The sequence below is a fragment of the Euleptes europaea genome, chromosome 3 (genome assembly GCF_029931775.1).
Source record: "Euleptes europaea isolate rEulEur1 chromosome 3, rEulEur1.hap1, whole genome shotgun sequence".
Classification (NCBI taxonomy): domain Eukaryota; kingdom Metazoa; phylum Chordata; class Lepidosauria; order Squamata; family Sphaerodactylidae; genus Euleptes; species Euleptes europaea.
Genome location: NC_079314.1, coordinates 105,674,886 through 105,691,560, shown reverse-complemented (window position 1 = coordinate 105,691,560; position 16,675 = coordinate 105,674,886). Strand labels below are relative to the sequence as shown.

Here is a 16,675-nt window from a genome sequence, read left to right as displayed (position 1 = left end):
AGGGTGTCTGTGCGGGGAGGGGAAAGGAAGGTGATTGTAAGCCGGTTTGAGCCTCCCTTAAGTGGTAGAGAAAATCGGCATATAAAAACCTACTCTTCTTCGACTTCTTTCCAACCATATGTTCCAAATACTTCTGAGCACAATGCCCTTGCTTTACTGAGGGACTTGGTAGGATATGGTCGGGCAGACTGTCAGAGAGCAAGTGGAGAAAAAGTTTGTGAATATGACCAAACCCAAGCGAGAGCATGTCATTGTGCCTGCTGTGTGGCAGTGATGGCAGCAAAGTGAGATTACTTCTCTGTCACACTATGCAGCAGAGCTTTTCTGGGTCACGAAGGGACTCTAATTACAGGCCTTGGAGGGTGCTGACCCAGAAAATACATAGGTCGGCTGTGACTCCCTTGCAGTGCATTTTGAGTTTATAATTGCTCATATCAGCTGCAATTTAAATGCCACAGGTCTGGTTCAATCTCAGGACGCAACTGGAGTGTAGTACAGTCCTAATTGTATGGATGAATTTCAGTTGGTGAACCCTAATAAAGTGGACAAACTACTTAGAAGTGTGTGGCCCACTGCATTGAGGCTCAAATCAACCCTTACCCCTCGTGGCTAACAGTACTGTGCTGGACTAGGTTCATTGATCGAGTCTGGGGGGTTATAAATGTCTCTCCGCAGGAGGATGTAGCTCCAACGGCCATGAAACAGGCAATTAAGAGACCCCTCCTGAAGTGGGCATCCATAGATCCAAATGACCTAAATAACTACTGCCTGGTGCTCAACATTCCATTCTTGGGCAAGGTGCTCAAGCAACATTAAAGAATAATCCAGAGCTAAACTTCAGTACACTTAACTGTCAAAAGCATTATGGAAATAAAGGGGAAACATTTAGCATGGGAGTAACCATCCCACCCCAACATTTATAGCTATGTAGTGCTCCACTGCTGATGCTAGGCGTGAAGATTGGCCACTGAGGTTGAAATTCTTCCACACAAAAACACACACACCCCTTCTTGGCCATTTGGCTAGGAGCATATCACAATATATCAAGATGAATCACTAAAGGCCAAACTACAAATTACATATACCATATGATCACCTGTAAGTTTCTCATTCAAACTCAATTTAAAAGCACTGAAATGTCCTGATTCAGATCAGGACAGTGGTGTGGGGAGAGGAAGGGCTTTTTCCTGTGCTGTTTTCCCAACTCAAAATGGTTCTGGGGACATTATTTGACTAGTTGGGGAAACGCATGTGGAAACATTCAGTGCATGTGCAGTCCCTCAAACAGGACAAATAATGCCCCCAGGGCATTATTATTTCAGGTCGTGGAAATGGAGGGAGGGTAAGAGCCTTCCTTCCACCCACACTACAGCCCCAAGTTGACATGGGCCCCTGCAGCACTTATACATTGAGTTCTCAGGGGAACTTACAGCGGTTGTACTGCTGCAAGGCCCTATGGTAATCACATGGTAGCTGTAACTTGACATCTGGACCTCAGAGACAAAAAGAGCTTTCTGAAATTAAACACGTTATTAACCTCAGGGTTTTTTTAACTTCCCATGTGCTTGACAACAGCAGGACCAGCTTGGTAAGGGACATCTGAACCCATCTAAAGAGTCTACAACTAGACTCGTCAGATAGATACACTATGCAAGTAAAAAATGCCTGTTCACTCCATGGGAACTAATGGATAAAGGATCGCAATAAAAACTAGGCGGACACAAACAGGCCATTAGAGAAACAGGAAACATTACCTAGAAGACCTGAAGGTCTGATTATTGGAAGGCTCTTTACCAAGATAAAGAGGACACTTATAAAGAACATGAATTTTATTGGTTTCATTTGTCTGCCAGAAATGGGCCGGGGTGGGATGATTTGTTTGATACACAAATTATGGTTGCCTTTTTGGTGCAGTGCAGAGTGCACAAAGAAAAAATACAAAATATCTAATGCAGTAAAAATTAAATCTTTCCTGCTTAAACGAGAAACTTGCCAACATAGTATTGACTTGTGTGCAGGGAAGTATGCTATCAGTGCAACCTCCATAGTGGGACAGTATAACAACTTGTATACCCCTTGCTCCTGTGTAAACTATGAAAGAGCCAAATTCCTTCCTTGGATGCAAATAGGAAGCCATTTTTCAAGTCTGACTAAGTTGCCAGACCTGAAGAGGAAGACTAGCAGCTGCAGCTTGTTAAAAGAGCTGGAAAGTGAAGGAAGCCATGAAAATAACAAACAGAACCTTGCTGGCATGGGAGAAGTGTTCCTGAGAAGGAAAAGGAACTGCTCTGTGGTCTCTAATCCACCAGATATTTGAACCAGGCCATGGGAAAATGAAGAACTAAGCAACCGAACGTCTGGCTTTTACATAGTACTATATATTGGCACCAAATACTGTAACTAGTAAGAGCTGTTTTCAATCTTTTCTTGCTTCTGGATCACTAGTTGGATAAAGTTGCCCTGTGGCTAAAGCAACAGCTTATTTTACTCTTAACGCTGACATGTTTATCCAAGTTATAATCACTACTCTGTGTAAAAGATGGCAGCCAAACAAGCAGTAGATAACCTTGCCCACAAGTTAGGCTAACTAGTCAACTAAAAGCCCACTGGAAAACTTCACAATACTTCCAGCTGTTAATTTGCACTAGTTCTAGGAACAAGACTTCTAATTTGTAGGCACCCTAACGGAAAACGTGTGTCAAAGCAACAGTATTCTAAAAGACAACCCCTGCTCCAACAAGCCAGCCAAACAGCGTACAGAATACAACTTACCAGACTCATTTTTCTTATTCTAAGTATTTTATTGATTCTTTTGAATAAGGACAGTTTTGTACCTGTGCCTCAGTTCACATATTATTATTCTGAGGCGATGTGCATGCTCTGTTTATCTGGAATTCTTAAGGAGAGAAGGGGCTCTCCCCCACCCACATTCAGAGCAGTTTGTGGATACAGGGGAAGCTTCTGGGACTGGCACAGTCTTATCTTTCTGCAGACTTATGGAGAGAAGGAGAGGGATCTGCCTCCACTGTCTCACTTCCTCAGGGATTATGACTTAAAGGCCTAACTGATTAATTGGCAAGACCAAATTTTTATCAGTGAGGCAGACAGCTAAGAACACACTTACTTTTTGAAGGATTATGGTACCTGAGTATTACTCCACACAGGTGGCTCCACACAACCTTTTCAAGGAAAGGTTGAAGGAGCTGGGTATGTTTAGCCTGGACAGGATTTGATTGAGAAGTGATATGATAACCATCTTCAAGTACTTGAATAGCTTTCATATAGAGGGTGATGCTGAGTTGTTTTCTGTTGCCCCAGAAGGTTGGACCAGAACTGATCAAAAGAGTTTCTGGCTAAACATTAGGAAGAACTTTCTAACAGTTAGAGCGGTTCCTCAGTGGCTTCCTCGGGAGGTGGTGGGCTTTCCTTCCCTGGAGGTTTTTAAGCAGAGGCTAGATGGCCATCTGTCAGCAATGCTGATTCTATGACCTTAGGCAGATCATGAGAGGGGAGGGGAGGAAGGTTTGCATCAGTGTTTGGCTCTCATGGCCCTTTCTTGCATGCCCAGGGTAGTGCTGATCGCCACTTTGGGGTCAGGAAGCAATTTTCCTCCAGGCCAGATTGGCCAGGGATCCTGGAGGGTTTCCTTCCATCTTCTGGGAATGGAGTAGAGGGTCACTAGGGTTGTGGGGGTAGTTGTGAATTTCCTGCATTGTGCAGGGGGTTGGACTAGATGACCATGGTGGTCCCTTCTAACTCTGTTTCTATACCTATATTTCCAAGGCAAGCTCCAAGACTGACTAAACACACTTTTTTCTATTTGCTATCCAATTGGTGAGACAGGGCTGAACTGCCTTAAGTGGTGTAAGACTAATTTCAGATGGCCTTTGATGGCTTAGAGTGGAGAAATGGCAGAGAGTTAATATTTGCATGGGTTTGGAATCTGCAACAAGTTACCCACTGACAATTCAGATCACCATGACCACAAGAAAAAGGGAAGGCGACAGAACAGGGCCTTAGAGGGTTAGTCTACAGAATGTTACAGAAGGAAAGATTTGGGGGGGGGGAGAGAGAGACAAACACAAATGAGACTTCCTCGTACCTTGAGCCATTTACAGCCTAAATGATTGACCTCATGCATTCTTTCCTTTAGCAGCTTCAACAGGCAATGGGAAGAAGAATGGCGGAAAGCACAAGGCAAATAGAAGAAAGGGGAAAGCATGCAATTAAAAGCAGATTGGTCAACTTAAAAATTTGTACATTTACAACAAGCACAAAACAACATAAGTCTAGGACTAATGTAACAATTTTAACACACTAAGTGACTTTTCTATTCTTACAACACAGAACTCAATCACCTTCATTTTAATGTTTTCACTCTTAATTTTAATGGAGAACTCCTCACAAAACAAATTAAGACCACCTTGTTTACTTTGAGACTAGGGCTGTCGATTCGGTTTGTCCCGAACCGAAAAACAGCCGAATTTCCCCTGATTCGGCGGTTTTTAGTTCGGATGGAACTGAACTCAAAAAGGCGGGAAAATGGGGAGCCGAATTCAGCGAGTTCGGGGTGTTCGGCGAATAAATTCGGCAAATTCGGGGTTTGGTGCAGCAGCATAACCGTCAGTTAGTAAGTAGCATTCTCCCGTGGCCAATAGGTGGCCAAGCTGGGTCTTCTTCTGGACAATCAGTCGCGATTGAGTGCATGAGCCCAGCTGCTGCGCGGCCGGGAGGAGAGAGAGTATCTGTTTGTGTGAGAGAGAGATCCCCCTTGCATGTGCACATTCGAGCCATTCCGTGGCTGCAGGGGGGCACATTTTTGGAGGTAGAGCCCCCAAACTTTCAGCATAGCTTCAGAGGACCCTTCTTGCAAGAACCCCCAAGTTTTGTAAAGATTGGGTCGGGGGGGGCAGAGATATGGGCCCCGAAAGCAGAGTCTGTGTGTGTGGGGAGGGAGCAGTTTCTGTGGGTGGGGGGGAAGCCAAAGGGGGCTTTCGCCCGTTCTGCCTGGGGTGTGTGTGCCCCGAGTCTCTCTCTCCCTGGTTTGAGGGGGTGGCTTCAGTTGTGTGTCCTTAGGTTTTCCCTCATTCATAAGATCGGCTAGGTCTATTTTGATGCTTGCTCAAAACTGGTTTTCAAATTGTGACTTAAAGAATGCATTTGCTTGGTCCCGAGTCCGATGCAAATGGGGAAATTCCACCCCCTCCTGCTCCTTTAGCATGCCTCTGTCCCTTTCCATGGTTTGCAAACTCCCAGGCGTCACGTGTTGCTTTGCATGGTTTGCATGGTTGCAAACGTGTTGCTTTGCATGGTTTGCAAACTTCTTCGCACCTGCCCCGCCCTTGCTCCCCGCAGCTCAGCGGTTTGTCGGGGCTGGGAGCTTTGGCATGGGCGGCAAGCTCTGCTAATTGCAAACCCCCATTGTCAGAGATGCACATTAAGGGGGGGACCCCTTTTGGAGCCCATATCTCAGCCCCCCCTGACCCAATCTTTACAAAACTTGGGGGTTCTTGCAAGAAGGGTCCTCTGAAGCTACGCTGAAAGTTTCGGACCTCTACCCCAAAAAAATGCCCCCCCCCGGAGCCGCAGAAAGGCACAATTGTATTTTTAATGGCTTTATTCAGCCGAATTTTTCCCCGAACTCCGGATCTCCTGCCAAATTGCACGGACCCGAAGTGGGGGAGTTCGGCCTTCGGCCTTTCCAAAATAAAAACGGGCCGAATTTTGCCGAATCCGAATTTTACTGAATGTTTTTTTTCAACAGCCCTACTTGAGACTCCTCATTTTTCTAGAAGTGAAAAATAGGAATAACTGAGAAAATCCCTCCATTAGGCACAATAGCTTATTGCAAAACTATCACACTATACAAAGTATTGCAAGAGAAGCCACAGAGTTATCGAAGGGTTGCTGAGTCACTGAGGAAGCTGGTCCACTGCCATTTTAAAGCTATATTTGATAAACCAATGGCATATTAATTCAACTCTGAATATACATACAAGTGCATTAAAAAGACAGCATGGTGTAATAATTAGAGTGCCAGACTAGAATCTGGGAGACCCAGGTTTAAATCCCCACTCTACCATGGAGCTTGCTGGGTGACCCTGGGCTGATCATACTCTCTTAACCTAAGCTACCTCACATAGTTGTCGTGTGAGGATAAAACAGAGGAGACAAGATGGATGTTGCAAGCCCCTTTGGGCTCCCATTGGGGAGAAAAGTGTGGAATAATTATTTAAATGAAATAAATACATACAATTTTCATCTTCTACGGGCAGCTTGAGAATATAACATCCTTTCCAAAATATGCAAGTTGCACTACTATCTGTATATCTAATGTTGAACATGCTTGCCTTCAGAAAGCTTCGGGTGACTATCAAGGGTTAATTTCCCACTGAGAATACTGCCATAAAAATCCCTGCCCCAACCGCCACTAATTTGTAAAAGGAAAAAAATGAATTAGATTTCATCTTGTTCATCAACAATCAATTAACTGGGGATTCAGAGTACACACAGTTTCTTTTAAAAGTCTATTACAGATGTCTGAAAAGTGCTGAATTTGTTGGAATGAAAAGAACAGGAAATCCAACAGGTACATCTCATGTTGCTGCTGTTTCAATGGAAAAGACAATTGAAGAGGTGAAGCAGGTGTGAATTGTTCAGTCAGAATTATTTAAAAAAAACTTTAATAGGCTAAGGAAGGATTTATAAAACATCTTGGGCAGTGCTTAGTCACACAGTTTGCTAGGTAGTCTCAATCAGGAACATTTCTTTCAGGAGAACTAGAGGACACCATCTAGGAGGACCCATTTTCACATTCAGAAGAGACCTAAAATTAGTACTTGGATCAAATGCTTAAGGTGATGCTCTCCACATTACATTAGTATACCAAAAAATAAATACCAACACCAGTGACTGTAAGTGTGCAGACCTGTTTTTCAGCATGTGACCTGGCTGATTCTTCTTGTGCCAGTACCATTTCCCGCTCTGCTGTTATTTGCACACTCTCTCTCAGTGCTTCTTCCAGTTCCTCAATCCGATCATCTTTCTTATGTAGATTGTCCTGGAAAATGATGGGAGACCAGATGAAGTCGCTCGGATTTAAAGTGCTAGAGCAAATCCACCCAGAACTATGCCAACTGCAAGTCATTCTCCAGTGATGAAATCCCACATCACACAAAGGAAGAGTGAAGATGTATTAGTGAAAGAAGAGCAGGAGAAGGTGAATGTCACAGCAAAGAAGAGAGTTAGCAAAGCAAGAGATCAGTGGGAGCAGATCTGTGGGGGCTTTCTGGAGATCGGTTAGCATAACTAACAACATGCAGCTCCAGAGCAGGTTAGTAGACAGTTGATGCGACAGAGCAGCAAATATTTGGAAATCCTTCTCATTATGCTCACACCTTGATAGGTAAAGTATACCCAAGGAAGGAGTGCAGCTAGCAGTTAGGAATTCCCTCAGAGAAAAATGCTCCCTTAAACAAAATGGAGAGTAACATGACGATCTCTCAACCTATTTTGGCGTATCTTCATATTAAGTTAACAACATGGAAAAGAATATATCTGAAAGCCTGATGAAAAGAACAAAAGGCCAGAGGATAAAAAAAAATAGCATTTGCAACATTCAGCTTTTTATGGCTAGGGTCATAAGCAAGGTGAAGGCTCACTTACATATTCAAGCCAGGTCATAAGAGAACAGAATGTTTACCTTTAGATGCTTGTTTAAAATTTGAAATAAGGACCTCAAAAGTTAAGAGCTGTACTAATCTGAAGACTGTGAAATCTATTCATACAAGAATGTGAACATTTCCTGCTTCTGAAAGAGTAACTGGGATACAAGAATGAAATGGTCGCCATTCCTTGCTCATGATAATAAAATCACCATCTATGGAGAGCCTTAAACTTAGTTCTAACTCCAAATAAGCGATAGAACAATGTTATATATGTTTTGTCAAGATCTCTCCAGTCTGGCTACTACTTTAAGTACTGACTGTGGTCCCCCATAAATAGTAATCAGATCTTAAAATATCAGATATGGTAGGCTTCTCTGAAGTTCTAAACTAGTATTTCACATAGTAACTGATAAGCACTAAGAATTAAGGAAACATCACAATTGTTTCCTCTGAAAATCCTCTCAAATGATGAACCATTCAGATTCTGAGGAACTGAGACATGGGTAGTAAGAAATTCTGAAAGAGGTTCAATTTGGCACCCTTAATTCTGTTAACTGATAAAGATGTAAAATGATCATGACATCTATGATATCCATCTTGATGCAGCATGATACTATAGTAAACTATTAATGATTCTGTCCAAGTTCCAATCCATTCTTTCACTACAGAGAAGTACTTAACTGACAAAAGAGCGCAGGTCCTTTGTGTACAGGTAAGAGGAGTAGAAAAACTTGCCATTAGTATATATTAGAACAGACAAGAGCAGCAAGTAATGAAGCCTTAACACAGGAAAAGTGTCCAATTACTCAGGGTAATGCCCCCATAAAGATCACGGGCTGTTGTTCCCAACAATGATCATTTTAGTATCAAGAAGATTGTGCTTACTTCCTACATCTTCTGACGCACTGTTGATTAAACCCTTTTAATGGTCCCAGAGGTGCTTAGTTAGAATTACCCTGTCCAGTCTGCCTGAGACAGACAGTCCTGGAAAATTACAGTGTAAAATTCTAATTGCTCCAGACATGGAAAATACTCATTAGGTTGTCTATGTTCTGTCAGAATGCAGACTGCCATGGTCAGAATCTTCTGTCTCCAGTTCTGCATTAGAATATCTGTCTGGTTAAAACTGATTTGAGCTATATAGAAAAGGAAGCACGAATGCACAATGGATTTATGTATGCATTTTTCACCTGTGATAAGCAGCTTATATAAGCAGCCTATGATTCAATGTATGGAAAATAGTAGAATACATTGTGAATATTTGATTCTTTTATATGCATATTTATGCTACAATTATGTATTACAAATGTCATGAATATAAACAATTTTAAAAGACAGGTCTGTATATGAATGTAATAAGTATTGAGTACACTACTGCTTGAAATGCTGTTCAATAAATCTTTTGGAAATTGACACGGGGGTCATGTGTTATCAGCAAAATATGCTCGTACAGTGACAGTTATTAATAAATCAGACTCATAGCCACACTTTTTAGTTATAAATTTGATGCTTTTCTCTCCAAAGATGCCTTCTGTGCAAAGCCAGGGAATTCATCTCACTTTGGTTCTGCAGTGAACCATCCCACTTAATCCATGAAGCAAGTGACCATGTCACAAGTTGTACTGCATTAGCCACCTTAAGGCAAACAGAAACCTGCTCCAGTTAGACTTATTATATTGGGAAGCATGTTGTTAGTAATACAGAATATCTTATTTGACTAATCCTGAGAAACGGTTCTGCCTTTTTTACATCAGATTCCTTTCTGGTAAATACTGGAGTGCATTTGAATAGTAAGAACGCTTAATGTAAAATCACGCCATTAAAAAAAGAAGAAACCTAAACATAAAAGCAGATGAATTTAAGAGGACTTCCAAAAGAAAAGGCTAGCCAGCCAGCAAAAGGAGTCCTCCTCCCACCAGTATCTCTCTTTCCTGCCCCACTCCAAGCTCACAGAGGCTGTGAATTGCCGCAGCAACCATGGCCTCTAGCATTGCTCCCCCACCCCCTCTGGCCAGACAGCAGCAATCACCTGACAACTCAGTGGAACAGGCTGCTTGCAGCCTCCACCCCAACCCAGCCAGAAAGCTCAGAGGAAGAGTGCACGCCCAGCTGACTGGGCCATGGTCTTTTGCCACTCTGCAAGGGCAGCAGAGAGGAAGGCAGGATGAGCCCCAGTCAGTTGAGGTGTGGGAGTGGTGGCCCCCACTGGGCAGAGCCTGCCAGTATGGAATGGGGGCAATTTTGCATACATTCATATGCAAGTTGAAGACAACCCTTTTTTAACGTAAAAAAGGTTTAAAATATTGAGCTTATATGAGTTTATATGGTATTTGAATATTAAAGGAATATTGAAGGAAATAGTGAGTTGTATCACTAGAGCAGGGGTCCCCAACCTTTTTGAGCCTGTGGGCACCTTTGGAATTCTGACCCAGGGTAGTGGGTACAATCACAAAATGGTTGCCACAGGAGGTGGAGCCAATCACAAAATGCCAGAAAGTGAGGTTATATATAACTCTAATAGTAACTCTTAAATATTTCAGAGAGAAGCACTGTTTAAGAGGATGCTTATTGATCTGAAAAAACAATCAGCAGCCTTGCTGGTTAAATGCCCCACCTAGCCCTATCCACTTTCTAAAAGCACTTGGTGGGCACCAGAAGAAAGTGTTGACAGGCACTATGATGCCCATGGCACCATGTTGGGGATCCTTGCACTAGAGATTACTAGGAGAAACTAATTTTCCAGACAAATCACAAGCAGCTCTAGTATGAGCCAAACTATTTCAAACTGCAATGTTATATTAATTAAAAGAATAAATTATGTGGGGAAGAAAACAGAAAATGACTCCTGCTGATTGCTTACCCTGTTAATCTCAAATGTATGCAAATCTGTTCTAGACAAAGCAAAAAGGACCATAATTCAAATCCATTTTTCTAGTTCAGCTGAATTGAGATGTTATAATTTTCATTATTGTTTCATTCTTCCCTCAAATTCTCTTACTGTGTTTTCCAAATGTCAAGTTTCCATCATCAGAAACTCCCTGTACAAACGAACACTTTGTTACTTGACTCAGGAAAAAAAAACCACATGCCTATTACAGACAGTGGAGTAAGGATTTGGAAACTTGTTTATTTGGCTGGATTGCAGATGGCCAGTTTAAGAAAACAGGGATCATATTTTTAAGCACTATATAATGAATTATTAATTCCAGCCGAAACCATAAAAGCCAAAATTATCTGAAATTGGTGCTTCTGTGTACTAACCCCAAGCCCAGTAATGGCTGTATACAGAATATCAGTTTCCCTTCAGCAAAGTAAAGGAAAAGCACTCGTGTTGGATAAAGTGCCTTGGTTCAATATGAAAGAAGAGGGTGTAAATGTTTTTTTGGGGGTGACTATTTTTTAGTCCTTTAAATATGTTCTAATAAGACGAGAAAAATTCAGACTTCATGGTAAACTATGGTCTGAGTAAACTCCAGCCAGTTGTAATCTCTGAGTGTAGATGGTTTAAAAAAAATAATGCAGAGTTTGTTGATTGGCACCAAGTCACGATTTCAAACTAGAATGTGTCACTGTACTAAGTGTGGTTCATGAATCTAGATGCCATATGACACTGTGATGGACAAACACAGAGGCAGCATTATAAGGAAAGATGGCCTCACTACCAGCTAGCAGAGAGGACACAAGAAGCATACAAACCAGGGTTTACACACTAGCCAGAATTTATTTATTTAGATATTTGTGCCTCAGTGTTCTCCCCAGTGGGGACCCAAAGCAGATTACAGTATCATTCTTCCCTCCTTCACAACAGCCCCATAAGTTAATTCAGAGTGTGACCAATCCAAGGTTACCCAGCAAGTGTCCGTGGCAGAATGAGGATTCAAATCTGGGTCTCCCAGATCCTACTCTCAATTTGTTTCTTACTTCTGCTGGACTAACCAAAGTTTGCTGAATAAAACTACAAAAAACATGGTTTGAGGCATCTGAATGAAGTCTCTGCCAAGAAACTATAGTACAGGGAAATGATGTGTTGTGTCTGCTAAACATTTTAGCTTTTATTAATTGCAAAATGAACAAACTGAAGGCTAACATTTAAAACTATGCAGAGTTTCATAGTGTGAACAGCTATAGGCAGACTGATAAACAAGCATGCCAAGAAACTTGGGGGGAAATTTGCATACCAATGCCTGATAGCTAAACAGATGCTGTATATGCTTTCCCAACATGATTTCCCTGACCCAGCAAGCGTAATCTGCTTGCATACTATGGCATGGGCACAGTTGCTAGATTGTCAATTGTATACACAGACCAGATGTATCTGCCTTTTCTTCTGTCCAGTGGCATTCTGAGGCTATTGCTCACAGGCAACACCTGGTTGTAAGCAACTACATGTAGAATCAACTTTGACTTGAATGAATTAAAATGATCTCAGAATGTCCCTAGCAGCATTACACAGAAACCACAGAATACACTCAAGCTGGGAAAAGATTTTTTTTACAAATGCACCTTGAGTTACTGAAAAACTGGATGTTGAGACTGAAAGGGAATCATTACATGCCATACACATGACAGAGGTTTCACACATGGTGTTTACAGTCTGATAAAATATGATTTTCCATTACGTAGTTCTTGGCTGCAGCACGTGATGTTTCTCTACAGCTCCTCTCTTTTTCATTCACAAGTACTCAACAATGTGAGACTGTGGAATGAAAACTGAAAACAGGCAATAGTTATGCAGTTCACACATTACAGACAACTTGAAATAAAAATATATTGCCAATTCAAGTGCCCGTTGCTTTTTGTTCAGACTTCATGGCCTATGTGTCACTTAAGTCATAAGGGTCTAAAATATGGGACACAATTTATCCTTTTTTACTCATTCAGATGCATTTTACTTAGTCATGTGGAAAGGAGACTGAGCATGGTTGGGGCGGGGGGAGTATGTATGAAGAAGAGGAAAACATGCCCCAAACTTTGTATTACGAAGATAAGTTACCAAGCTTATTTGGCATGGTCTGTACAGTGAAAGTTGAACAACCTGAATATCAAATTTAACTACACATTTATTTTAAAATATTATATAAATCTACGCACTCCCTAGTCGAGAAACCCAAGCACTACATTATCTACTTGGAAGATGTTTTCAAACATACTGACAGAAGAAACTGAAACTAGTCAAAAAATCAGGACCTTTTAGATTCCTCCAAAATTAGAAGATTCTATACTATACTGACCTCTCGACCATTGATGTGACCAAGTATTAGGAATGTAGAATCCAACCCTTTCAGTGCACACTGCAAGGCAGAATGGCAAACCTGAGAAGAGCCGAAAGGATTCGCCTATTGTACTTCCCATCTGGCTCGCAATTCCCTCATGGCAGGGCTCCCAAACCTCTTTGAGCCTGCGAGCACCTTGGGAATTCTGACAGAGCATGAGGGGTGCTGCCACAAACTTGCTGCTGCAGGAGGTGGCGCCAGTCACAAAATTACTGCACAGCTTACCTTCAATCACACAGTGACGATCCTTGTGTTGTGGTGGCAGCTGCTGCCAAAGCAAAGTTTCAAAAAATCTGCATAGCCAATTCAACCTCCAATGGCTAATCAGAAGCGTTGCTGGGCAAAAGCCCCACCTGGCTCCACCCAGTTTCCAAAAACTCTCTCTCGGCAGGTACCAGGAAAGATGTCGGCAGGCAACCCAGCTATTGCACAGTGCAACTGAAGAAGGCATAGGTTTTCCAACTGATAATTAAATCAGTGAAAGGCCTGACCTTGGCAAGATGTTTGCCTCAGGGCTTGAGGATGTTTGCAAGATCATGTCGTAACATCATGGCTTGAAAAATCTACTGCCCAGTCTTCTATCTTTCTTAAAATTTTTAACAACAAGTATGATGACAAGTTCTGGTGAGCTCAAAAGCCTGCACAATGTTTTCTGCAATTTGGCTGGTTATGGTTAGTATTTGGATGGGAGACCACCAAGGAATATTAGGGCTGCTGTGCAGAGGAAGGCACTGGCAAACCACCTCTGTTAGTCTCTTGCCATGAAAACCCCAAAAGGGGTAGCCATAAGTCGTCTGTGACTTGAAGGCACTTTACACACACAATAAAAAGGTAGGAGTCCCGTGGCGCAGAGTGGTAAGCTGCAGTACTGCAGTCCAAGTTCTGCTCACGACCTGAGTTCGATCCTGACAGAAGTCAGTTTCAGGTAGCCGGCTCAAGGTTGACTCAGCCTTCCATCCTTCCGAGGTCGGTAAAATGAGTACCCAGCTTGCTGGGGGTAAAGGGAAGATGACTGGGGAAGGCAATGGCAAACCACACCGTAAACAAAGTCAGGATGTGACGCCACCCCATGGGTCAGGAATGACATGGTGCTTGCACAGGGGAACTTTACCTTTAATAAAAGGTATTACACATATTGTTTTTGTTTTTTTGTCTACTGTATACTCTGGGGTAAAGGGAAATTCTGTGTGCATTGTGGGGGAAACATAGCTTCTATTATAAGTCAGTTTAGTGCAGCACCATCACACCATATGCCTTTTCCTGTTGCTGAATATTCTGTGTACGGAGACACTGGTATTACAGATGGCAGTGTGGAACAGCGTCAGTGGCTTTGTGGATAGAAGGAAATATGAAGAGGCTTGAAACTGAAAAATGGGAAATGCTCCTAGTTCAAATAACCAAAACATTAGTTCTGGAATTCCAGAAATAGTTACTAATGGATGTGTGTTGCTTAGATTTTGTTTGCTGAACAAAACTGAATCCAACAGAGTCAAAACAATTAAGACATTTTTTAAAAGCACCAGCTCCATAACCACCTCAAAGTTAATGACCAGTTGATAAAGCCATTTTAGCAACTTACGCCTCAGATGAAGCCTGGTTTGCCTACTTACCGTAACAGGAATCAAGCTGTGTCACACCCTTCCAGAATGCTGTAGGGGTAAAACTTCTCCTTGAAGTACAAAGCAATTCTTTTATTAAGAGCGAGACTGTAAGTAAGGAAGCAAGCGAAGCAGAAAGAGCTCACGTTAAAGATGACCTCATATCAGACATGTGATCCCATGTTACCTGCAGCTGCTGAGAGCTGTCGTTAAGATTGTCCTCCCGCCGCCGAGCTTCTTCCAACATCTGTGCACTCTTTTTTTTCTCCACTTGTTCTTTGTGCTTCAGATTCGCTACCTTTTTATTCTGATCTTTAATTTGCCTGAATAAAAGAGAAAACAAGTGCTCAAACGCTGGGGAAACCTGAACTGGAAAAACTGAATTTTTAGAACATTTTCACACGCAATATTGGTTTTTAGCATGTTCTCAAACAACTGATTCTCCAGAATATTCCGTTTGTATTTATTAGCAGGACCAGAATTACTATGAAAGCCTGAGCTGCTTCAATTCTAGCATACACAAATAGTTTCTGCCATCCTATTTTTGTTACTAAGAATCTATACACAGTACTATTTCGATAACTGAACACAATCGCATTCTTGTTTAGAGCTGAAAATTCTCTTGTACTGATAGCTCATGTATTGTCTTTGCCTTTATAAATTGTTACATGGAGCTTGGTACCCAACCTTTGACTGTTCCAACCAGAGAGCAGCAGTCCAGACTTTTGTTCCAATAACTCAGAGACCAACAGCTTTGATTCTTCAGCCCTTTTGAGTACATAAAACACATGTAGATTTTTTTTTTTTTTGCTGTCAAGTCACGGCTGACTTATGGCGACTTCTGTGAGGTTTTCAAGGGCACGAGATGTTCAGAGGTGGTTTTTGTGTTGTGACCCTGGTATTCCTTGGTGGTCTCCCATCCAAATACTGACCAAAGCCAGCCCTGCGTAGCTTCCAAGATTGGGCTAGCCTGGGCTATCCCAGTCAGGGAACAAGTAGAGTTAGTATTGCGTTATTCCAGGTTCCATGGTCTCCCTGAATGATGTACAACTTGAATACACTACTTTCTAAGGGTTCCCTCTCACAAACAGTTGATGGACATGCCTAAAGAACGAAGGGAAACAGAGATTATGAGATGAAGTTCTAAGGGTACCTGACAAGACAGTAACGAGTCACTGGATCTGGATAGCATGCACCTAAGAATTCTTAAAGAAATTGAAAAGGATCTTAAAAAGCCCACCCAGTATCATGTTTTTGTATCCATTTTGATGCACCCACAGTTAGAATTGTAGTGTATATTGATGGTCATAAAGTCTCATAAAGGATACTGTAGAGCTGACCATTTGAAAGGATTTGGTGGCCATTATACGATACACAGAACCTTCATACAGCTAAGGACAAGTAAACCAGAACAGTAGTCTGAAACATAGAATTAAAAGAGCTGTTGTTCTAGGATAAGCAAGGCTTTAAAACTGTTAGAGGAATGCTCATTCTTTAGCTGTGTGCATTTGGCTATTCTTTGGCTATTCTTTTGGCCTTGTTTGCTTCAAGAGATGACCCAGAAGAGATTAAGAACCTGTCTGTGTCCCATATGTTCTGCTGACAGTTAAGTGAAGAGGTCTTGATTTAAGTAGACTTTCTCTTTGCAAGTGTGCCATCTATGGAAGAAAACTGGAAGTGTAAAAGAGTCATGAAAACTGGAAGGTTTATATCACACTCTTCTTCCAGTTTAAGGCAAGATTTTTCCATTTAGTTAGGAAATTCCTATCCATCCACATTTATTTTCAGTATCAATCTAGTACAGAACTCATACTTCAGTAGATAGAGCTATTTCCTCTATCTCCCATAATACTAGAATCCAGGAGGCACCCAAGGAAGTTGCTGGGAAATAGTTTCAAGACAGACAAATGGAAATCTTTACGCAACAAGTAATGAACAGTGGAATTCATAGCCAGTGGATATAGCATTGGCCATGAGCACAGAAAGCTTTAAAAGCGGATTAGACATCTTCATCAATGCCTACTAGCCAGGGAGATCGAAGGGAAGGGGCTGTGGCTCAGTGGTAGAGCATCTGCTTGGCATGCAAAAGGTCCCAGGTTCAATGGGCGATGACTATGACACAAGCTGCTGCATACAA

At 42.0% G+C, this 16,675-nt stretch overlaps 1 protein-coding gene across 9 annotated transcripts in view; it reads right to left on the bottom strand.

Annotated features, from left to right (window-relative positions):
* ERC1 (ELKS/RAB6-interacting/CAST family member 1) overlaps positions 1-16,675 on the bottom strand; it is a 228,298-nt gene that overhangs the window by 108,584 nt on the left and 103,039 nt on the right. For 7 of the 9 annotated variants that reach the window (XM_056847361.1, XM_056847362.1, XM_056847363.1 and 4 more), the window contains 2 exons: positions 14,726-14,861; positions 6,929-7,060 (listed from right to left, as the gene is read on the bottom strand). In XM_056847361.1, the coding sequence (XP_056703339.1) occupies positions 6,929-7,060; positions 14,726-14,861 (268 nt within the window). The remainder of the gene's footprint in view (positions 1-6,928; positions 7,061-14,725; positions 14,862-16,675) is intronic. The other 2 variants (XM_056847369.1, XM_056847370.1) reach the window with 1 other exon arrangement.